Below are 25,666 nucleotides of genomic sequence, written 5' to 3'. Positions count from 1 at the left end.
TTCATATATAGTTCATATATGTTTCGTATATTGTATATTCGGTCCTGTAAATTTATGTTATTTCATTTTAATTCTATATTTTATTTTATTCTTTCTTAGTTAAATTTACCTTCTGTTTTCTTTTTCATGTTTATTTTTTATTTCATAGTCTTTTATTTTAAGGTTATTTCACTGCATATCGTACTGTGTATGACTGTGTATGTGACAAATAAAATTTGAATTTAAATTTATTATTAATATTATATTACTATAAAATATACACCATACAACATATTTTTCTTTTCCTGAATTTTTTTTTACTTTGTATATACAGTATATCCTGGATCCTGGACTTTAACCTTTGTATTTTTTTATCATCACCTGAGGACTCTTGTGGTAGATCAGGACTTTTAATGCATTTTATAGTTTCCGTTTTTTAACTTCAAATTACTTTAATTTAGTTAGAATATTAACACTAGATGGCTGTTATTACAGACACGGGCAGTCAGGGCTTTTAAAGGCTTCTTAAATTTATTTGTTTGTTTGTTTGTTTGTTTATTTATGACATGTTTACCGATATTGCCCCTGAGTACTTAAATAAATAAACATTTTAAATAAAAAATTATTAAATAATAAAATATTAAAATATATATAAATGAATATAAATAAATTAAATAAATTAAACAACTCGGCTGTTCCCCAGCACACATATGGGATGAGATTTATTTAAGTTCGTATGGAATGTGAACGCGTATGAATCCAAAATTGAGCTGAATTGAATTTTTGCACACAGAGCTGTTCAGCCATACAAGTTACAGCAGTTGAAATTTCTGAGCGTCTCTTCCCTGCCGCTAAAACTATTACTGTTAGCATTGTTAGCTGAGCAGTGTGTCTAAATCCAGATCCGGATTGGTTCCTTCATCAGTAATAAATTCTCACAGGCTGAACGAGCGCTCCTCAGTCCGATCCTTCTCCTACTACCTCTCACCGTTTTAAGCTTTAAACGCTACATCGAGTAATTTGCAGATCCTTTTGCAGCTAATTTGTTCAACGTGTAGAAAAAGTTAGAAACGCTAAGTGATCCAGATGATGTAAGTGGTATGTAAATGGCAGTATTGCGTTAGCGAGTGTGTTCCCTCGTGCGTCTCAGGGCCGTTAGAGTGCTGCAGTGTGCCATGCTCTCAGGAAGGCCGTGTGTTTACTTGACTCCCCCTGACCTCTGGGGGAAATTTTTCTTTTTTTTTTTTTTCTTCTTTCCACTGGAATAATGTGGGAGTTTGTGGGAGTTTGTGTGTGTGTGTGTGTAAGTGTAACTCAATGCCACTTTTATGTTTAAGTTAAACACAGACGTGATATATATGTGTGTGTGTGTGTGTGTGTGTGTGTGTGTGTGCCTTTCCTGTCAGGGCATTTTGGACAGCTGCCAGTCAATATGACGAGACTCGATAGAGGCACTCGTTTATTTCTCTATTTTGTTTGTTTGTTCGTTCATTCACACTCATCCTGATTGAGCCTTCATTAACACAACAAAACTGCTGGAATCATTTTGGCCTGGTCTTTATAACCACACAATCAGGGGAAATGGCAAATCACATCATTGTGTTTATGTGTTTCAGTCTCTTGATTAGTTCCTGTGCTGAAAGTAAACATTTCTGTATAACTTTCACGTTTCACTATAGCATTATAATCTTAGAATCCCAGTCATGACTGAAAAGATTCACTAATCCAGACACTGAACAGCACAGAAGCAAATCTCCTTCATGATAAAAGAAAAACAATAAATAATAATAATAATAATAATAGTAGTAGTGGCAATAATAATAACAATAATTGAAAAATCGACTGCTCCAGACACTGACTCACTATATGACACAGGAACCAATTTTATTAATTACAAAAGCATTCGCTGATTTATAATTGAAGTGCATTGAAATAGAAGTTGAAATTGAAATTACACCTATTTTTAAACTGCTAGCAAAAAAAACACTGGAATGACTCGGAATCACTTGGAGCACCAAGATTGACCTCAGACATGTAAATAATAATAAAATGCTTAAATTGCATTGGAAGAACACTAAGTATAAAACGGCTATAGAATGACCATGGAAAAGACACGGTCATCCAAAATGTCCACATTTACCCCAAATGTGTTAATAAAATAATAATTAAATATTTAAATTACACTTCAAACTCCTAACGCAGTGATCATAGAAATGAATCATCCAGAACGTCAAAAATTACCTCAGACCTGTTAATAAGAAATTATTAATAAAAAACTTACTTTAAATTTAAATTACACTTAGTAGCACAGTGACTACGAAAACGACACAATCATCCAGAACGTCGACATTTACCTCAGATGTGTTAATGAGTTAATAAAATTCCTGAATTGCATTGAAATCACATTAAGTATCAAAGGGTTAACACAGTGATTATGGAAGGACACAGAATCACTCGGAACGTCTACGTTTACCTCAGATGTGTTAATAAATTAATAATAAAATGTTTAAATTACACTTAGTATCAAACTCCCAACGCAGTGATCATAAAAATGAATTATTCAGAATCATCCAGAACGTCAACATTTACCTCAGACGTGTTAAAAAACTATTAATAAAAAACTTTTATTTAATAAAAGTTTTTTATATATTTTAACTTTTATATATTTAATTTAGAATACGCTTAGTCGAAAACGACACGATCATTCAGAACGTCAACATTTACCTCAGATGTGTTAATGAATTAAAACTAAAATGATTAAATCACATTAAAATTACTCTTAGTGCCAAACTGATATTAAAATAACCATGTAAATAACACAGGAACATTCGGAACATCACCATTTACCTCAGACGTGTTAATAAATTTAAGTATTTTATCAAGAAATAATAAAATACTTAAATTGCATCACTTTTTTTTATTAAATTATTAACACAGTGACCATGGAAACGACACAGAATCACTCGGAATGTCCACATTTACCTCAGTTGTGTCAATAAAGTAATAATAAAATGTTTCAATTTAATTTAAATTACACATGGGATCAAAAAGCTAAAACAATAACCATGGAAATGATAGAGAATTATTCAGAACATCAACATTTACCTCAGATGTGTTATTGATAAAATACTTAAATTGCATTGAAATTATACTTATTATCAAATACGTAACAGAGTGACCCTGGAAATGACACAGAATCACTCGGAATGTGTCAGACGTGTTAATAAATGAACAATACATCGAATTGAAATTACACTTGGCATCAATCCGCAAGAAAAGTGACCTTGGAAATAACGCAGAATCACTGGGAACGTCAACATTTACCTCAACTGTATTAATAACCTACAGTTATAATAAATACTTTAATTGCATTGAAATGACTCTTGGCATTAAACCACTAGCAAATTGACCACAGAAATAACACAGAATCACTCGAAACATCAACATTTACCTCAGATGTGTTAATTGTTTAATAATAAAATGTTCAAATTGCATTGAAATTACACTTGGTATCAAACTGCTAACACAGTGACCATGGGAAGATAACTGCTACTCTATATTAAATATGTTCTCATACACACACTTTAACATATTTACCCTAAATGTTTTAGATGTTTTTCAGTTTATTTTATTCCTTAGAAAAAAAAAAAGTGTCTCTTTTAACCTTACGAAGTTTTATTTTCTGACCATTTCTATATTTCGTTTCCCTGCCTGGTGCTTATCACCATTAGCAGTTTACACCTCCAAACTTTTCTGAAAGGCTCTCACTCTATCGAGTGTGGAATATCAATATTTTTCCTCTCAGAGGTGTGTATTCATGCTTGCGTATGGTAATGTGGCCTTAAAGAGAAGCGCGGCGTTGTGTGTTTGTGCGTTTACAGGCCTCATTTCTCATTCTCACTGCCGTGCTGCATTCCACTCGTCTCCGCTCTGACCGACTCGCGTTGACGTGTAAAAACCGTCACCATGGCCTGGAGCTTTTTTCCTGCCCTCACTTGAATGTGAATGTTCTCTTACAGGCCCGAGGTTAACTCTCTGTAGGACATGTCCGAAGTTCAACATTTAATTACAGCATTAATCAATCTACACTCCTAATAGAGCGCTTGAACTATATCTCAGACACATTTAAGGGACATTCATTTCCCAGTGTGGAGAGAAAAAAACAACTGTTACCAGTTAAACTCATTTTTTTATCATGTTTTTAATCGATAAATTCAACACCTGTTGGTTCCCAACATGAAAGAACCTACCGAAGTATAATTACAGTATTTTTTATTGACATTTCTGTGGTACACCTTGATGTTTGGGGTGGTTATATTGTTATTCATACTGTCACTGTTTGAGCAGTGGTGCTAACTATAATTATAGTCTATTTTAAGCCATTTCTTATGCATTTCTCAGCAAATCTAAGGTAAATGTTGACATGATTATTCTGACATTTCCATGTCCATTGTTAGCGCTATGATGGTAAGTGTAATTACGGCATAATTTAAGCATCTTGACCTTCATGTATGTATACCTACATTTATATGAGGTACTGTAAATGTTGATGTTCTGGATGATTCTGTACATCTACATCTAAGCATTTAGCAGACGCTCTTATCCAGAGCGACTTACATTTTTATCTCATTACACATCTGAGCAGTTGAGGGTTAAGGGCCTTGCTCAAGGGCCCAACAGTGGCAACTTGGTGGTTGTGGGGTTTGAACCTGGGATCTTCTGAACCGTAGTCCAATGCCTTAACCACTGAGCTACCCCTGGCCCGTGGTATTTTCTAATTTAAGCTTTTTTTCTTAAACTTATTGACACCTCTGAAGTAAATGTTAGCGTTTCCGATGATTTGGTGTCATTTCCACGGTCACTGTTATCAGCTTGATGCAAAGTTGAATTAAAGTCTAACTTGCCTGATTCCATATGAATTCATCAACACATCCGAGGTAAATATTGATATTGCAGATGATCCCATGTCATGTCCATGGGCATTGCATGGACACACTGTAACTACAATTACAGTCTAAATTAGGCATTTGATTATGCCCGTGCTATTTCCATAGCAGTTTAGTGTTATGTGTAATTACAGTATGCTTTTGTTTTAAACTCGTCAACAAACGTGAGGTAAATGTTGATATTCTGGATGATTCTGCGTCATATCGGTGACAACTATCTAAGCAGTTGTACAATTGTACACTGTGATAAATATTATATTATATAATTTATTTATCAGGACATCTCAGGGAAATGTTGATGTTTTGGAAGATTCTGTTCCATGGCCATTGTGTTAGTGGTTGGTGCAAACCATAGCCACAGTGTATTTTAAGTATTTTCTTTTAAAATATTCAATATATCGGAGGTATGTGTTGACATCCTGAATGATTTCCACCATCGCTGGATTGGTGTTTGGTGCTAAGGGTAATTAACATCTAATTTAAGGGTTACTATGTTTAACGTATATGAGTTGCATAAGTGTGTGTTTAAGCCTCCATGACTCCTTAGCTATAGCTTCTTTTATTACTTGGAGTAGTTATGTATAATTATATGTTGATTTAGGATTGTTACATGTGTATTTTTGCCCTCTGGACCATCTCTTCTGGAGATAGTTGTTTATCTTTCATTGGGGATGTCTTTGCCTTTTAAATGGATCAGTGATAAAAAAAAAAAAAAGCTAATGCCATTAGCAACTATTTTTAGATAGCAGAAAAGACTTCCTGTTGAGTTCTTTGTCGTAGCGGAGCTGAAGCATTCTCAAATTCAAATTCAAATTCAAATTTTATTTGTCACATACACAAACATACACAGTACGAAATGTAGTGAAATGTATTAATTTCTCTTATTGAAAGTGCTAGTATTAGCTGTGGAGGGGATGTAAGGTTTTCTCCATGATGGTTAACCGATCGTGTAGCGTCCTTCTCTCCACTACCAGCTCCAAACACTCCAAGGGAGTGCGCATTATTGAGCTAACCTTTAGGATGAGTCACTGCTTCTGATGCTGCTGATGGAAGCAAAGAATGTTACGCTTGCCACAACAGACTGATAAAAGATCAGCAACATTTTGCTGCAGGCATTTAAGGACCTGACTTTCCCTAACAAGTAGAGTCTGCTCCTGTAGACGGCATCCATGTCGCATTTCCAGTCCAATCTGTTGTCAATAATCTCAGAGGTATCTGTAGCTCCCCACCATCTCCACCTGCTTACCCAGAATGTAGACTCTGCTTGGTGTAGCCTTGGTCCTCCTGCAATCCACCACCATCTCATTGGTCTTGGTCATGTTTAGGACAAGGTGGTTACTCTCGCACTAATAAAAGCCAGCTTAAGGGAATTGTTAAGAAATATAATTGACATATGAGTGTGCCATTAGTACGATCAAGGTAGCTAATGTAAATACATTTTATTGTGTATTTAAAGCCAACACCATGACCTGAAGAATTCAGCAAGGCTAACGTTAGTTTTCTGAATTCATTTTAATTGTTCGAATTTAAATTAAGCCCCGCCCTTACCGCCTGTCACTTTTCAAGAAGTAGGTTTTTGATCTACCGAGTGTCAATTTTACAATTTCTTTCAGTCCTTGTCATTTCTTTTCACCTCAGGAGTGTGTAACACACTCGAGAAACCGCTCGACCTTCTGATTTAATGACGTTCATTTGCCTTTCCAGTGCACCCTTTAACAAGCCAATCAGAGTGGCCGGGTTCGGTACAGAAAGGACGATTAATTAGTTAATTACTGTTTTGTTCATGTGTTAATTATCTAATTAGCTAATATGAAAGAGGAAAAAAGACAGTCCACAGTGTTCACCAGGAAGGTCGTGTCCTTTGGCTTTCTTGTGTTCATGGGACGACATTTCGTTAAAGACCCAGGTCAGGGTGCTGTATGATTTTCACTTTACATAAAGCATGATTATTTTACACTATAAGAAAAAACAGTGTAGATTAACGAATATTCATAATCAACATTATTTACATTCATGGAGGTGTTTCCTTAAATGAGGTGTTTAGTTCATGATACACTAGATGATGCTTTTTCTTTAGGAAACGTTTTACACGCAGAAAAAGATCAGATCATTGACCCTCTGTCTGGCCTTCCTGTCTCCAAACATTTTCCTAGTCATTAATGGAAGTATTATTTTAAACATTAATTCCTGTAAGGCGAGAAGCAAGTAATGTCTCATTACCTCTATTTGGTAAGAGCGCTCACCTAATTAGGACGTTAGGACTTGTGTGACATTTGCCGACCAGGTTATTACAACTGGTGTCTTTTTTTCGCCACGAGGGAAATTAACGCTTAATAAATATGGATAATTATAGACAGAAAGCTAATCTTTAATTAACCTTCACTTATTCACACGTGGAGATGTATAGATTAGCTGTGATACAGATAATATTCTTATATATTCTCAAATGAAAAACCTGTCATACACTGTTACGGTTTCCTACGCAGTTGTTACGTTCGCTCTTGATGTCTAAGGGAGATAGAAATCCAACATAAGAAGAATAAAAAAAGGAAGGTTAATATATTAAAGACCGTCACTGATTACTACAAGAATGAGACAAACCCCAGAGTAGCACCGAGTTACAGCAAAGTTTAGTAATTAAAGCACCAAAAAAACACACATCCAAGAAAGAAAAAATATATACAAAAGATTAAATATCACATTCGACGGTGAAGCCTTGAGTGGAGCTTAAATCAAAGAAAGAAATCAAACAAAACATCTAACTAATGCGCAGCAGTCAATCTAAAACGAAAACAAAATCAGGACGTGGGACGCCTGCTAATGCGATGTCCAATCCCAGGACCTGAAGGACATAGAAACCAAAACACAAGGGACATACCTGAAAATACTACTGGAAAGCTCTTCACACTAGCCTCTTGGTACCTACGAATGAGCCTAACCCCGATTTCCTGATAGCTGAAAACACTGCAGTGTGTGAGACACGGTGTTATGGAGTGTGTTTGTTTGGGTGTGTTAGTTTTACGTTACAGACTGACAGAAGAGATAAGTCAGAGAAACAAAGAAAGGGTCTATGCCAGGTGCTCCGATACAGACAGATAGACAGTCAAGACACCCTCAATGGTCATTTTATTAGGAACACCTGTAGACCTCATGCCATTATCACATGGGGACAGTGCAGGGCGTCAAATCACTCAGCTACTATTAAAACATCTAATACAAGTTAATTTAGTTCCAGTTTGAAACAGTTTGTCCTGAAAACAATAAACATAAAATAATTATTGAAGTGAATTATTGAACCACTGGGTTTCGCTACAGTACGCCAAGAACTGGACTACGGTGTGTACAGACTCGAGCACCTGAGCAGAAGAAGAGCGGGAAATATTTCAGATTTATTCTTCTGGATTGTAAAGAATAGCACACAGCTGCACATGCAGTTATAGGAAAGTAATCAGTGACAGTGTGGTGTGAGGCAGGTATTTATTCCTCCTCTTACGTCATATTGTTCACAGCCATCTGTGGAACTTCTCACTTAGGTTATAGCAGCTGTAGTCCTTTCTCCACTGTGTCTGACACGCGGTCGATACGCTGACATGCTCGAGCCAGTGCAGTGCAGGAAACAATTCACACATGAGTCTCAAGAAAGCAAAAAAAAAAAACATCTCCTCCCTTTTTTCTTTCTCCATCTTTCTCCATAAATGATCTGTTTGGATGAACTCACTGGTATTATGTCATTCAGGCAAGAAGACCAAAAGGGGCCAATTTAAGCCTCTAAGGGTTGAGGAAGCAGTAGCTTATTTGCATTCAAAGCTATGGATAGAGACATGAACAGACACATTTTAAAAATCTCAAAGTCTTATGTTAACTTCTTTAAAGGGAGTATTTTACAAAATTCGGTTCTGCGTGTATGCGGTCGTTTTTGCACATGAAAACTGTGTCTTCAGCCTGTGTTTTCCATGTGGACTTGTCCCTGTTCATGTCTCACTTGCTCTTCACCCTCATCGTATTCATTAATGTCGACACGGCGGTGCTTCTGAGAGATCTGCATGTTCAGCTGAGTAACTCCAGCACAGAATGCCACTGTGAAATTATAGAGTGTGTGTGTGTGTGTGTGTGTGTGTGTGTCTGACTAAGTACTTTATCACTGCTGACGGCTAATCCATTAAGGCCTAAACGCTGATGCTTGTTAGCAAAGATCGTATTAGATAACATTCATGCTAACAAGTGGCCGTCATGCCGTGTTTCTATAAGCAGTTTATTGACTGTAACTAGCGTTAGATAAATTTAGCACACTGCATAGATTTACACACTTATCCTAATTCTGACAGAGGACAAGAAGCTGTTTAGTTTGTGTAATTTGTATAACAGCCTGAGCGCTACCTAGCTGACCCATGGGTGATTATTATTTGAACGGGTTGGTGTAAGTAAATCAGTCGATCGGTACAGTCACATTTATACTTGAAAGGACCAATTCAACCAAATTGCTAGCTAGCTAGTCTGACCAGGGCTGCCAATCGTCCTGTAAGACACGGAATTGTCCCGTAATTGGAGACGAAAATACCTACTGCGCATTAAACTGATATGGGAAGCGCTTTATTCCGTATTTTTGAGAATTAAAGTGAAAGCTTTACGACAGGCTGATTTATATGAGACGTAGTCAGTCATGGGATGGAAGGAAACCCCTCCTCCCCCTCATGGTCTCCACCAAAACAGAGAACAGAGACTGTGCTTCGCCTCTTACCCGGGCATCACTGAGTGCATGCAGGGAAAAATCAAGGAAAGTTCAGAATGATGAAGCGACGGATCTCAAACGTGTGAAAGATCCTACTTGTACTTAATGTATACTCACAGTATATACAGGGTGGTGGAAATCAACCTGGTGATATTGAACGGCTATAGAACTTGTGTGTGCGTGGTTAGAGCAGCATTTTCCAGGACGTTGGCTGGGACCACGCAGTCCTCATGAACGGCCTCCAAGAAGTCCAGATCTCACTCCATGTGATGTTTTTCTTTGGGGCTACGTGAGGGAGGACAAAGCCTCGCACACTGGGGGACTCGGGGGCACGGAGTCAGGAGGTCCTCACCAAAATCCCAGATGAAGACTGGCCGTTCCTCCCCAGGAAACTGGTTGACGCCACCATTTCAACGTTGTTTCTCATGTAATAAATAGTTGCAATACACTGTAACAGAAATATGGACTTTATTACCAATTTCTAATGTCTAGTTACTTTTCACCCACCCTGTAGTATATGATCTATAAATCTTACATTCCAATCAACTCTGTAACTCTTTATGAACAAATCGCTATGGTGCATGAATCAATAAAGTGAACCGGTCACTGTAATTTTGACATTTTTTCTGAATCACTTACTGTAGGTGGAGAGATTAGTGCGGTCGTGATGAAAGAATGACTCAAAGAGATGAATGAGTCACTGAATCAGTGTTTCTGAACAATGATTTAGGGTAAACTCACTACGGTGAAGAAATCTGTTCAGTGAATCGCTGTTTGAGCCAGTGAATCTTTTAATCCTGCCCGTTATTTGTTCCTCAATTTTTTTTCCAGTGAGTCAGTGTTTGACCAACTTATTCTATTTATTAATCAGTTCATTCACACATCCAGTGTTTTGACTCATGAAGTCATTTAACCGGGAAGTGAGTCATTTAACCTAACGAATGTGTATGGATGTGTATGATACAGTGTGTGTGTGTGCAGGTATTTTGCAGACTGTTTTGCATTCTCCCTGAAAGGTCTCACATGTTCAGTCTCATATCCGTCAATGTAAGCGTTAACTGCAGATGGTTAGCATTAGCGCAGAAATACGGCGGGAGATGAAGACAAGCCACAGACAGGGTGTATTTTTGGTGATATAATTACAGAGTTGAGCTGTAACTAGCATGCTGCTTACGGTTAGCCCTGTTCAGCTCTCATCGAGTCACTGTTTCAGTTAGCATGCTAGTTTCAGCTTGATTTCATCCTCATTTGTGTTTTATTTTGGTGTTATTTTCCGTTTAACCTGAAGTTAGCTAAAGGCATTTCTCCGAGGAAAGAAAAACATATATAGTGCATATTAAAAGCTCTTATACAACAGATCAAAACGCTCCATTTTTGTCAATTAGAGGGAAAGGAGCTGTGCGGCAACACGACATGTTTCCATACGAGGCGATTTGGCCGAGGAAAAGCTGTAATTACGGCTCTGAATGGAGCTTTAAGTCAGAATGTGGTTTGGCCGAGGTTTCCAAGGGACAAGCAGTCTTGTGGTTTGTGTCATCAAATGCAAATTGCACAGTCGTGGAGGAGAGAAAAAAAGAGCGAGAGCGAGAGAGAGAGAGAGAGAGAGAGAGAGAGGAGCTTCCAGGATCCCACTTGGCTCCATCGCTCCCATCAAACCCAAATTTTTTTGGTGTGAAATGGAAGAGACGCTCTCATTCAGATGACTGTAACTGTAACGAGGAGGAGCTCCAGGACCCGGAGACTCGACCCAAACACAACCGAACACACAGCCGTGTCAACACCAGGGACGGGGGTTTATTATCCGTGTCAGAAAACATCAGGAGCAGGGGAACGTCTGTGCCGTCTGTGGTCTCTGTCCTTCACAACAGAAAGAGTCTTAACATAAACATCTTTCATTGTGTGTTTAATTGTAAATCTGCAAACCTTCCTGTGTGCATGTACAAAGGGGGCAAATAAATATAAGTAAATATAATAATGGCGTAATTTATATTACTAGAGTTTAAAAAATGATGTGAAGTCTCTCTGGGTGGTGTGAAATGAATTGAATTTCTAATAATAAGTTAAAAAGTGTCATTTAATAACTTGGCTAAACCCGTAGCTAGCATTTTAGCATTAGCCTAAAACAGCAAGACTTCCTTAGCGTCCCGCCGCGTGACGTTCCCGGAGCCGCTACTGAGAGCTGGGGTTGTATATGATGTAGTCACGTATTTACACTAAACCTCCGAACAGGCCTCGCACACACACACACACACACACACACACTATGCTCAATCACTGGAAATTTCTGTGTTTTCTGGCCTTTCATTTTCCTCAAACAGTTTATTTTTAGGTCCTTTCTTCTTCTTTCCTTTCTCAAGTAAACACACACACACACACACACACACACACACACACACACTGGCAAAGTGAAGTAAGGAAGAAAGTTTCAGATAGGTTTTGTTTAAATCATGAAAAGGCAAGTGTGAGTGTGTGAGACAAGTTTCTAGGACACAGTGGAGCGTGACTTGGGATGTGATCCCTACCACCCCTGTACTGTAGTGTTTATTACTGTGACGCATGATTTGGGACGCGACCCTCCCTGATGTTCTGTTACATTTACATTTAGGCATTTGGCAGACGCTCTTATCCAGAGATTGGATTTTAATCTCATTACACATCTGAGCAGTTGAGGGTTAAGGGCCGCGCTCAAGGGCCCAACAGTGGCAACTTGGTGGTTGTGGGGTTTGAACCTGGGATCTTCAGAACCTTAGTCCAATGCCATAACCACTGAGCTACCCCTGGCCCCTGTGTTAATTACAGCGGAGTGTGATTTGGGACCTGACCTTCACCTCCAAAGTTTCTGGGTTGAAGTTTGTGTCATGGTTCGAGTGTAATGCTTTCTGCATGTGCATTAAAACGATTTATAATAATAATAATAATAATAATAATAAAGTTTGTAGAAATCCTGTAATCACCATTTGTTGTCCATAAGAGTGCTAGACTGCAGTGGGTTTTCAGGATGTAGATGATGATGATGATGATTTCTTTATCATATTATTTATCGTAATGTGTTACTGTTATTAAGTTTTTTCATACTCTAAGGCTTTTGGTTTACTGATATCAGCCTGGAACTGCATGGACACTGAGGAGGATCCAGAGGAGGAAGAGGAGGAGAACATGAAGGCAGAGGTAGACGTAGATGTGGAGGAAGACATAGACATGTAGGTAAAAGAACATGTGGATGTGGATGTGGAGGAAGACATGGAGGTGGAGTAAAAGGTGGACGTATCAGTGGAGGAAGTGATAAGACAAGTCATGGCGGTGTGGGTGGACGAACATGTGGAAGTGGAGGAGGGTGAGGAGTTGGACATATAGCTGGAGGAAGATGTGGATGTATAGGTGGAGGCGGAGGTGGAGGTGGACGTCAGTCCCCCGTCAGTGTGTTTGGACAGGATTGTGGAATATTCTATACTTACTCTGCCTGAACAGGTTTCTATCTGTGCCGTGTTTACTCTTGGCTCAGCCTTGTTCCGTTTGTGGTTGTTTGCTTCTTGCTGCCATAAACGTCCAGTAGCGCTGCGTGTGTGTGTGTGTGTGTGTGTGTGTGTGTGTGTGTGTGTGTGTGTGTTTTGCTTTTTTAGAGCTCCAAACCAACAGGACCAGAGAATACTGATGCCTTTAATACTGGGCATGAACACCATGTGGTTTACGAGGACCAGACAGAGTTCAACACAAACACACACACACACACAGAAAGAGAGAGATTCTATCTGGTTTAATATGGTATGGTCACTCTGAACCATAATTGACTATTTATTTGTTTATTTATTTATTTATTTATTTATTTATTCAGGCTGCAGTTTAAGTCTAATCCCCAGGAGACGTTATTACTCACCACCGCTTGTTTTCTCTCGAATTATTCAGGAAGCATAGCTGGCAATCACTCCATTATTGTTACACACAATTAATTTCAATAAATAAATAAATGAACGGTGCAAAAAAAAAAAACATGAACACTAAATCAATTTGACCAAATAAATAAATGTACTTCAATAGGAAGAATAATTTAATAGCACTCCATTATATTTTCCTGGAACAGAGTGAGGGCTGAAGGTTTTCCTTCTCTTGTTTATGTGAACGTGACTGTGGTGCCGTCTGCCCGCTGGAAGTGAAAGTCGGAGATGTTATTGATGTGAAGTGCGCCGTCGCTCTCGCTAGCTTCAGAAGGCTTTGTAATGTCTTTAGTCTGATGGTTGTGGTGGACGAGAGCCCGAGTCCGAGAAGCTCGCGCTGTTGACCCGAAGCCGCAGGGCTCCGCTGTATCGACCCGGGCTCGGGTTTCAGTGCCCGATCCTTCCCGTAACGCCATCCTGCTTCTGGTGTGATTTATTCTGCTGCGTGTAAACACTCACCCCAGTGCGCACTGCTGATCGTCCCGTCATTAACACACAGCTCAGACCCTCTGTGTTGTTGAGTCGCTACAGCATTACAATACATTACATCTTCACATTCATGCATATTTGCGCACTCCTCTGACATTTCTATTTAAATTCTCTCAATTTCCACCACACTTTTCATATTTGTACAGCCATCGTCTATACTTTGTACAGCTTAAAGTTTAAATATTTCTTTCATATATTATATAATTTATTTCTTAGTCTTGATTTTAATGTGTCATAAGCAGTCGTATAAACATTCCACTGCATATCGTACTGTGTATGACTGTGTATGTATCAAATAAAATTTGATTTTGAAATATTATTCAGTGCTATCCTATCCTAATATGCAAATGTTCCACTGATTATGCAGGTGATCTGTTTTGTTTGAAGCACAGTTCCAATATACAGATGTACAGTAAGTTGTGCAAATGATCCATTTTTACGAACCCGTTTTAACTCTTCTGTCCCCATCGCCGATCAGCACGGTCAATACTGCGACGTTAGTTTTGAACCTCCCGGCTGTGATGCTGTTGGCTTATTAGCTCCTGACGTGTTCTGCTTTTCCTCAGGCGGAGGCTGACGACGTGATAACGAAGGAGGAACAGGTCTCCATCATCATCAAAGCCGGGAACGAGTGCAAGAGGTCCATAAAGTCCAGTCAGAAAACAGCTGGTGAGAAATGAACACTTGTAAAAACACCTAAGCGGCTGTGTCCCACATGACTTTCTGCTCACTTCCCCCAGTGCACTATGGTTTACTGACTTTTTACGCCACCATCAGGATAAACCAGGAAGTATACCGTTAGTTATGTAATGATTTCTAGAGTGATTTCTAGAGATTTGTGAACAGCTTCCTAAATAGTTCAAATAGATTTTTTTTAAATAATTCCTTACTTACTTCCATTTGAAAGTGACTCTTTGAGTAATTTATTTAGATTTGTAAATGATTTGTAAACTTCTTAAGCGATTCCGTTACATAGTAAATGAGTCCTGGAGTAAGTCACTTAAATTTGTAAATGAAACCTTAAGTGTGTGTTTTCCGGGACAGTGTGTCCTACCAGAGGGTTGGACATGATTTCCCCATGGGGTGCATTAGCGACGCTCTTGGCTGACACAGCAAGGCCGCTGGCTTCAGCCGCTAATCGCTCGCCTCTACAGAGAATTAGCATTACTGCTGTTTTATCCGCTCACACTCAGGTTTCTGTAAAGAATTTCCCTTCGAGCTGAACTTTATACCGTGTAAAGCGTATTAGACCAAACTGTAAAGGGTTTTTACTGAAACGTCGGGGCTCCAGCCGACCCATCAGAGAACTGCGGATCAGAACGCATCTGATTGTTCAGCATTCATGAGCCCTCGCATGTGCGTGTGTGTGTGCTTGTTTTCTCTCTTAGACCTCAGCCCACCCTTCAGATCTCCCCTCAGACGGTAAAGCAGTTATTATTAGTTGTGCCATGTTGGATTGTTTGCCCAGCGCGGTTTGAGATTTAGCGAGCGGCTAGCTGAATCGGGTTTGGCTATTCTTGTCCTAACCTCAAACCTCCAACCTCCTGTTTGTTGTTCCTGCGCCTCACTGAATCTCGAGTCTCCACCACACACACATACATATATATATGTCTCAGTCTCCACACACACACACACACACACAAAGAACAAGGTCCTCATTGAGATGGATGAGCAAACTTTACTTGATTCTATGTCAAAATAATTCAGAAATAACTGCTCAAACACTCGGCCTGTGTGTGTGTGTGTGTGTGTGTGTGTGTTTTCCATCTGTGTTCCATCACCCCAAATGGCATTAAAAAAACAACAATCAGGGATAGAAAATACAGACTGCAGAAGGAAAATAAAAATGACTAATAAGATGCTATATGAATTGTTGCCTGGTTCCTGGTTGCCTAGCAACAGGATAACAATATGAATGGCGATTGTATTGCATGTTGTTCTCCTGTTGAACCAAGGCAGTGCAAAAGCGGATGGACAGGAAGTGTGTTTTGTAAAAAGCGAAGCAGATACTCAAGGTTTTATTCAATGTCCTTGTTTGACCTTTAGGGATATCGGAGGGTTGTGGCTTCACACAGCGAGATTACAGAGTCGGGAAAAGACAAATATTTAAACTCAGCCACGGTGACATCACCGAGAACCGCACACCGGCCGGGGCAAATACCTGAGGCGCTGGGGTTTTTAGGGGAAGTGTGGTGTGCGTCGGCTCCGGTAGGACTGGAGTTAAACTTAACACCGTGAGATGGAGTAATGCAGTGGTGGGTGGGCTAAAGGGTAATTAACACCATGCAGTGGTGGGAGGGCTAAAGGGTAATTAACACCATGCAGTGGTGGGAGGGCTAAAGGGTAATTAACACCATGCAGTGGTGGGAGGGCTAAAGGGTAATTAACACCATGCAGTGGTGGGAGGGCTAAAGGGTAATTAAGGCCCTGCAGTGGTGGGTGGGCTAAAGGGTAATTAACACCATGCAGTGGTGGGAGGGCTAAAGGGTAATTAACACCATGCAGTGGTGGGAGGGCTAAAGGGTAATTAACACCATGCAGTGGTGGGAGGGCTAAAGGGTAATTAACACCATGCAGTGGTGGGTGGGCTAAAGGGTAATTAACACCATGCAGTGGTGGGAGGGCTAAAGGGTAATTAAGGCCCTGCAGTGGTGGGTGGGCTAAAGGGTAATTAACGCCATACAGTGGTGGGAGGGCTAAAGGGTAAGTAATGCCCTGCTATGGTGGAAGGGGTAAAGGGTAATTAAGACCATGCAGTGGTAGAAGGGGTAAAGGGTAATTAACGCCATGCAGTGGTGGGAGGGCTAGAGGGTTATTAATGCCATACAGTGGTGGGAGGGCTAAAGGGTAATTAAAACCATGCAGTGGTGGGAGGGGTAAAGGTTAATTAACACCATGCAGTGGTGGGAGGGGTAAAGGGTAATTAACGGCATGCAGTGGTAGGTGGGCTAAAGGGTAATTAACGCTCTGCAGTTGTGGATGGGCTAAAGGGTAATTAACGCCTGCAGTGGTGGGTGGGGTAAAGGGTAATTAATGCCTGGAGTAGTGGGTGGGGTAAAGGGTAATTAATGCCCTGCAGTGGTGGGTGGGGTAAAGGGTAATTAACGCCTGCAGTGGTGGGTGGAGTAAAGGTTAATTAACGCCATACAGTGGTGGGAGGGGTAAGGGGTAATTAAGACCCTGCAGTGGTGGGTGAGCTGAAGGGTAATTAACGCCATGCAGTGGTGGGAGGGGTAAAGGGTAATTAATGCCCTGCAGTGGTGGGTGGGGTAAAGGGTAATTAATGCCCTGCAGTGGTGGGAGGGGTAAAGGGTAATAAATGCCCTGCAGTGGTGGGTGGGGTAAAGGGTAATAAATGCCCTGCAGTGGTGGGAGGGGTAAAGGGTAATTAATGCCCTGCAGTGGTGGGTGGGGTAAAGGGTAATTAATGCCCTGCAGTGGTGGGAGGGGTAAAGGGTAATAAATGCCCTGCAGTGGTGGGAGGGGTAAAGGGTAATAAATGCCCTGCAGTGGTGGGAGGGGTAAAGAGTAATTAATGCCCTGCAGTGGTGGGTGGGGTAAAGGGTAATTAATGCCTGGAGTGGTGGGTGGGGTAAAGAGTAATTAATGCCCTGCAGTGGTGGGTGGGGTAAAGGGTAATTAACGCCTGCAGTGGTGGGTGGGGTAAAGGTTAATTAACGCCATGCAGTGGTGGGAGGGGTAAGGGGTAATTAAGACCCTGCAGTGGTGGGAGGGGTAAAGGGTAATTAACGCCCTGCAGTGGTGGAAGGGGTAAAGGGTAATTAGGACCCTGCAGTGGTGGGAGGGCTGAAGGGTAATTACCACCATTGGTGTGTGTCTGTGTGCAAGTGTGTTTATCTGTCTGTGTGTTTATGTTTATGTTTATGTGTGTGTGTGTGTGTGTGTGTGTGTGTGTGTATTTTTAAGTTGCCCATGAGAGCAATCATTCGTCTTTTATTTTCTAACTAGTTTTTTTGCAGCAGCTGGTTTTAATAAATGCTACATTGAAAAGCTGAAAACACATACGATGAGGCCAAGGAGCTGTGGGAACAGAAGCAGATCACACTCATTATTGTAACCCACACACACACACACACACACACACACACACACACACTTACCCACTCTACCACATAAACGTTTAAAAAGTGCAGATCCATCAGAACCCTTTCTGCTCCTGATGTGGACTGTTTGAAGGCGAAGCAGTGAGGCGGTCCATATCCCCATCGTGTGGTTCAATAATTACACACTGCACTGATGTGTGTGTTTGTGTGTGTGTGTGTGTGTGTGTGTGTGTGTGTAGGCCTGGGAAAAACCTTTACACACAGGCTGTGTCTCAAATCACACTGTGATCTAATACAGTAAAGTATTTATTATGTGGATCACATCAGAACTGAGAGTTTCATTATGTTCTGTGTGTGTGTGTGTGTGTGTGTGCGTGTGTGTGTGTGTGTGCGTGTGTGTGTGTGTGTGTGTTTCAGAGGGTAACTGTGTCCCTGAGTGGGATGGCATTGTGTGTTGGCCTGATGGACCTCCAGGAGGAATGGTGGCTGTTCTCTGTCCTAAGTATGTCTACGACTTCAACCACAAAGGTGACTGACTGGGTAACACACACACACACACACACACACACACTCAATCGATAAGAATAATGAAAAGGAAAAAAAAAAGGTTGTAAAAAAGAAACATTAAAAATAGAAAGACTAAACTATTGAAAAAAAGGCGTGACAGAACTGTCTTATATATAAACCTCTCTAAATATAGAACAAATGGTTAAAGCCGCAAACAAAAAAGGAAAAGAGGACAAGAAAGAAAGAAGTTTAAGCACCAGATGTAGATAGTATCACTGCATTACGCCGCTCCTGCCGAGCGACTTTTTATCTCTGAAACTGAAGGTCCAGTCTGAGCTGGTGTGAAGATCTCCAGAGAGTAGAGGAGCTTGTGGTTAGTGAAGTGCACAGTGAAGTGGAGGAGGAGCTGAGAGCAGCAGAAGCGTTCTATAATAATCCCAGTAATCCCTGAGCTAAAGCAAGTGGGACGGTAGTCAGAGGCTCTACAGCGAGGAACACTGATCTCACTTACCGTCTCTGATCTGATCTCACTCACCGTCTCTGATCTGATTTCACTCGCCGTCTCTCATCTGATCTCACTCACCGTCTCTTATCTGATCTCACTCATTATCTCTGATCTGATCTCACTCATTATCTCTGATCTGATCTCACTTACCGTCTCTTATCTGATCTCACTCGCCGTCTCTCATCTGATCTCACTCACCGTCTCTTATCTGGTCTCACTCAACGTCTCTTATCTGATCTCACTCACCATCTCTTATCTGATCTCACTCACCGTCTCTTATCTGATCTCACTCGCCGTCTCTCATCTGATCTCACTCGCCGTCTTCTCTTATCTGATCTCACTCGCCGTCTCTCATCTGATCTCACTCACCGTCTCTTATCTGATCTCACTCACCGTCTCTCATCTGATCTCACTCACCGTCTCTTATCTGATCTCACTCACCGTCTCTTATCTGATCTCACTCGCCGTCTCTTATCTGATCTCACTCGCCGTCTCTTATCTGATCTCACTCGCCGTCTCTGATCTGATCTCACTCGCCGTGTCTCATCTGATCTCACTCGCCGTCTCTTATCTGATCTCACTCACCGTCTCTTATCTGATCTCACTCGCCGTCTCTTATCTGATCTCACTCGCCGTCTCTGATCTGATCTCACTCGCCGTCTCTGATCTGATCTCACTCACCGTGTCTCATCTGATCTCACTCACCGTCTCTTATCTGATCTCACTCACCGTCTCTTATCTGATCTCACTCATTATCTCTGATCTGATCTCACTCGCCGTCTCTCATCTGATCTCACTCACCGTCTCTTATCTGATCTCACTCACCGTCTCTTAGCTGATCTCACTTATTATCTCTGATCTGATCTCACTCATTATCTCTGATCTGATCTCACTCACCGTCTCTGATCTGATCTCACTCGCCGTCTCTCATCTGATCTCACTCGCCGTCTCTGATGTGATCTCACTCGCCGTCTCTGATCTGATCTCACTCGCTGTTTTGATCTGATCTCACTCGCCGTCTCTCATCTGATCTCACCCTCCATCTCTGATCTGATCTCACTCACCGTCTCTGATCTGATCTCACTCACCGTCTCTGATCTGATCTCACTCACCGTCTCTGATCTGATCTCACTCGCCGTCTCTGATCTGATCTCACTCGCCGTCTCTGATCTGATCTCACTCGCCGTCTCTGATCTGATCTCACTCGCCGTCTCTGATCTGATCTCACTCGCCGTCTCTCATCTGATCTCACTCGCCGTCTCTGATCTGATCTCACTCGCCGTCTCTGATCTGATCTCACTCGCCGTCTCTGATCTGATCTCACTCGCCGTCTCTGATCTGATCTTACTCACCGTTTCTGATCTGATCTCACCCTCCATCTCTGATCTGATCTCACTCACTGTCCCTGATCTGACCTCACCTGCCGGATCTGATCTCAAGTTTATTATAACTTTGTAAATGAACTAACACGTTCATTTACTGTATGAGGAAGAGGAACATAACTGTGTGTGTGTGTGTGTGTGTGTGTGTGTGTTTCTTTGACTAGGCCGTGTCTACAGGAAGTGTGATGTGAATGGCAGTTGGGCGGTCACTGCAAAGAACAAGACATGGGCAAATTACAGCGAGTGTTCAAAGTTCATCCCACCCTACGATATACACCCTAATGGGGTATGAACACACACACACACACACACACATGCACTTCTTGTATACGTATTGTCCTTTACGCGTGTGTGTGTGTGTGTGTGTGTGTGTGTGTGTGTGTGTGTGTGTGTGCGTGAGTGTGTGTGTATATGTGCTTCTCACAGCTATTTATTGTAAAATTCATCTGCACCAATGAAAAGCTTCTGAACCGCAGACTTAAATTGTTTGGCTTCGTCTCAGATGCTAAATGCTAACAGACTCTTGTTGCTCCACACTCTCCCTCTCCCTCTCTCACTCTCTCTCTCTCTCTCTCTCTCTCTCTCTCACACACACACACACACACACACAATTATTTATTATCAATCAAATACCATCAGGACAAAATTAAAGTTAAGCGGTTTACTCAGCGGCAGTAAAATAAATATAAATGTAAAACGATAGAAATGGGAATATAAATGTAAATAAATGGATCTGTTTTGTGTACACACACACACACACACACACACACACACACATGCAGCCCGTGTTTGACAGACTGTACCTGATTTACACCATCGGATACTCCGTCTCATTCAGCTCGCTTATGGTGGCCGTCGTCATCCTCGGATATTTCCGGTGAGTGAGACTTTGTCTCTGTCGTCCCTCTTTAACCTCGCAGCTGTACCCAGGGTCTGCACTGTCTGTACTGTCTGTGCTGTCTGTACTGTCTGCGCTGTCTGTACTGTCTGTGCTGTCTGTACTGTCTGCGCTGTATGTACTGTCTGCGCTGTCTGCGCTGTATGTACTGTCTGCGCTGTCTGTACTGTCTGTTCTGTCTGTACTGTCAGTGCTCTCAGTGCTGTCTGTGCTGTCTATACTGTCTGTGCTGTCTATACTGTCTGCGCTGTTTGTACTATCTGCGCTGTCTGTACTGTCTGCGCTCCTAGTGCTGTCTGTACTGTCTGCGCTGTCTGCCAGGGGTAGCTCAGTGGTTAAGGCATTGGACTACGGTTCAGAAGATCCCAGGTTCAAACCCCACAACCACCAGGTTGCTACTGTTGGGCCCTTGAGCAAGGCCCTTAACCCTCAACTGCTCAGATGTGTAATGAGATAAAAAAAAAAAAATGTAAGTCGCTCTGGATAAGAGCGTCTGCCAAATGACTAAATGTAAATGTAAATGTACTGTTTGCGCTTCTAGTGCTGTATGTACTGTCTGCGCTGTCTGTACTGTCTGCACTGCCTGCGCTGTTAGTGCTGTCTGTGCTGTCTGTACTGTCTGCGCCGTCTGTACTGTGTGTACTGCAGCCACACACTCACTGACTGACTGATTGATTTCAAAATCAAGAAAAGAAAAACCTTCTATCTCTCTCTGTCTCTCTGATTCATGTGTTAGGCAGACAGACAGACAGACAGACAGACATGTGCTTGTAGACACAGTGAATTAATCTTACTCTGGTCTCAACACTAATATATATTGAGCTTTTCCATCCTGTGTCACTCATTTCTGTCACTTCATGTCACTTTCTCCACTCCCTCCCACCCCCCACACGTACCCCCCCCCTCCCCCCAGACGTCTGCACTGTACGAGGAACTTCATCCACATGCATCTGTTCGTGTCGTTCATGCTGCGAGCCGTCAGCATCTTCGTTAAAGACGTTGTTCTGTATTCGGGGTCGACTCTGAACGAGACTTACGGTCTGCGAATCACAGTCGAGGATCTCAAGTCCATCACCGAAGCCCCTCCCACCGACAAAAACAAGTTTGTACGTCCTTTTATTCTTCTGAGCACCTGAGCAGATCCATGAGCTTTCACTGTCTCTCCCTCTCTTCCTCTGTGGGGCTTTACGTCTTACAATCCACCCTGAGGAGGAGGTCTTCTTTCTTTCTTTCTTTCTTATTTCATTGTTTTACTTCGCTTTCTTCTTTTTACTTATTTCTTTTCTTTCTTTGGTGTTTTATAATTGCCTTTGTTCTTATTTTTATTTCTTCCTTTTTTAGTTCTTCTTTTCCTTGTTTTTTTTTTCTTTCTCATCTTTTTTGTTACTTTTTATTTCATTGTTTTAGAATTTCTTTCTTCCTTTTTTCTTCCACTTGTTCTTGTTGTTTGCATACTTTGTCTTTTATTCTTCAGTTATTTCTAGATCACTTTTTTCTTACATATCAGTTTTATTTCTTTTTCGTTTTACTTTTCTTTTTATTGTACATTTTGCATGCTTTGTTTTGTTCTGTGTCCTTTTTATTCCTTATTTGTTCCCTTTCTTTTTGTTTGTACAACTTTTTCTTTCTATATAAACACCAACCATGTCGAAAGACTGGCACAAAAATACTCTTAACTTATTTAATATGTTGGAAAATTTATGGTGATGAGGCGTGTGTGTGTGTGTGTGTGCGAGCGTGTGTATGCGCGTGTGTAATAGAGCAGCGTTAAATGGAAATGTAATGAATCAAATCTAAATGTGTTCCTGAATGAACACTAAATGCTGTTTATTAAAATTAAAATGCTGTAAATTAATACTGTGGATTAATTTTCTCACTGTTGTTGTTGTTGTTGTTGTTGTTGTTGGTGATGAAGATCGGCTGTAAGATCACCGTCACGCTCTTCCTGTACTTCCTCGCGAGTAATTATTACTGGATCCTGGTGGAAGGCCTTTACCTCCACAGCCTGATCTTCATGACCTTCTTCTCTGACAGGAAGTACCTCTGGGGCTTCACTGTCCTTGGCTGGGGTAAGGAAATGGGCGGGGCTTCAAACACAGTCAGATCTATAAATGCTATTTTTAGTGTGTGATAGATTTTAAAACAATACAGAGTAATTCATTACACACTTTGTTTGTTCGTCTCACCATGTGTAGTGTGTAACGCATTATGGCTCATAGAAACTACACACCTTTCTTATTTTCTATTATTTTTATTATTTAAATATAATGTCAAATACAGTAGTATAACATTTATGAATACCATACAATAATATGCTGCCCGGCCAAAAACATGCAGACAATCAATTAAATTAAATTTTATTTGTATAGCGCTCTTAGCAATTTTCATTGCCTCAAAGCAGCTTTACACAGTCAAAATAATTATTTAAGTTTGTATGAAATGTGAATTTGTATGAATCAAAATGGTCAGTTTGTCCCTGGTGAGCAAGCCGAGGGCGACAGTGTCAAGGAAAAACTCCCTGAGATGGTAATAGGAAGAAACCTTGAGAGGAACCAGACTCAACAGGGAACCCATCCTCATCTGGGTGAAACAGAAAGCAGTAAATGATCTGCATTTATACAGTGTGTAGGGTGGGAGGCAGTTCAGCTATAATAGCTGATGTTAATTGATGTTAATATGGAGTCCAGGTAGTTATTGAAGACCCAGGTGGACTTTTTTGGTCTGCGTTTGTGTTAGCGTTTAAATTACATACTTTTTTTTCATTTATACAATAATAATATTAATAGCAACTAGTTTTTACATCTCACACTATTTGGCTTCGCCTTTTTCTGCGCTTTTTGGAGAACGCGCGAGTTTCTTTTTCTAAAAACAACAAACGGAATTCAGCTCCAAACAACTACAACTCTGACTCAGGTACGTTATCATGTCCAATATTCAGCTCGTTCAGTGTGTAGAGTGCAGGATGTTTAGACATTCTTCCTCCGTCGTTAGTAATGATTTTATTTGTGATAGGTGTGTGTTAATGAGCACTCTGACGGAGAAGATATCAGTGTTAGAGGAGCGCATCCAGACTTTAGAGAGGGTTAGAGAGCGTGAGAGCAGTGTTATTCCTGTAGCGGACAGTCTGGGTGCCGCAGGCGGAGATAACCAGCCCCCGACTCCGGCATTAGAGCCCTCACAGCGGGGCGAGTGGGTGACGACTCGGCGGCATACTCGATCAGCCAAAGCTAACGCTAAGGCTAGCCCACCGGAGCACACCTCTTCTGCGCTTCACGTGTCCAACAGGTTTGCTCTCCTCAGTGATGCACCCACTGAGAAACCTGAAAGAGCTCTGGTCATAGGAGACTCTATACTGAGACACGTGAAATTAGCTAGACCTTTAGGGGCGGCAGTGGTTAGGTGTATCCCGGGAGCCAGAGCACCGGACATAGCAGGTAATCTTAGGGCTCTAGGACAGCACAGGTTCTCCAAGATAGTAGTACATGCTGGAGCTAACGATATACGCCTTCATCAGTCAGAGGTTAGTAAGAATAACTTTATAGAGGTGTTTAAACAAGCGAAGGCAATGTCCGATGGAGGGATATGCTCTGGTCCCATCCCAATGAGACGTGGTGACATAACTTACAGCAGGTTATGGTCGCTGAACCGCTGGATGTCCAGGTGGTGCTCCGAAAACAACATGGGCTTCATTGATAATTGGAAGACCTTTGAGGGCAAAACTGGCCTGTTAGGGCGGGACGGTGTCCATCCCACTCGGGAAGGTGCTGCTCTCATTTCTTGTAGTATAGCTCATAGTCTTAGAAAAGGCCTAGTTAATCAGTGACAATCCAGAGCCCAGGCCAGGGAGCAGACAGACAGGCTAAACCAACTGTCTGCTAGCTGCATAGAGTCGTCACTCAGGGTTCACTCTATTGAGACTGTGTCTGTTCCCGAGCTAAAATCAAATTTAGAAAGACTCAGAAAGTCTGTTTTAGTAATCTAATTAACATAAAGACCACAAAAGGAAGTTAATTAGCATCCAATTTCTTATGTCCTGCACACATTGCTCGATTTTAGTAAGCTGTTTTTTCTCATCAGGTTTTGCTGAGACATATAACTGTGTATCGTCAGCATAACAATGAAAACTAATACCATGCTTACGGATTATGTTGCCCAGAGGAAGCATACAAAGGGAAAAAAGCAGTGGACCTAAAACTGAACCCTGCGGAACGCCAAACTCCACTAGAGAACATGTA

At 41.2% G+C, this 25,666-nt stretch overlaps 1 protein-coding gene across 1 annotated transcript in view; it reads left to right on the top strand.

The window, feature by feature from the left end:
* The window catches only part of pth1r (parathyroid hormone 1 receptor), a 45,113-nt gene that overhangs the window by 9,154 nt on the left and 10,293 nt on the right, over window positions 1–25,666 (top strand). The window contains exons 2-7 of the mRNA XM_053515641.1: window positions 14,642–14,744; window positions 18,557–18,667; window positions 20,698–20,819; window positions 21,316–21,410; window positions 22,345–22,537; window positions 23,347–23,500. Coding sequence (XP_053371616.1) covers window positions 14,642–14,744; window positions 18,557–18,667; window positions 20,698–20,819; window positions 21,316–21,410; window positions 22,345–22,537; window positions 23,347–23,500 — 778 coding nt within the window. The remainder of the gene's footprint in view (window positions 1–14,641; window positions 14,745–18,556; window positions 18,668–20,697; window positions 20,820–21,315; window positions 21,411–22,344; window positions 22,538–23,346; window positions 23,501–25,666) is intronic.

This window comes from Clarias gariepinus, chromosome 1 (genome assembly GCF_024256425.1).
Source record: "Clarias gariepinus isolate MV-2021 ecotype Netherlands chromosome 1, CGAR_prim_01v2, whole genome shotgun sequence".
Taxonomy (NCBI): domain Eukaryota; kingdom Metazoa; phylum Chordata; class Actinopteri; order Siluriformes; family Clariidae; genus Clarias; species Clarias gariepinus.
The sequence above is the reverse complement of the archived record's forward strand: the minus strand, read 5'-3'. Positions and strand labels throughout refer to the sequence as shown.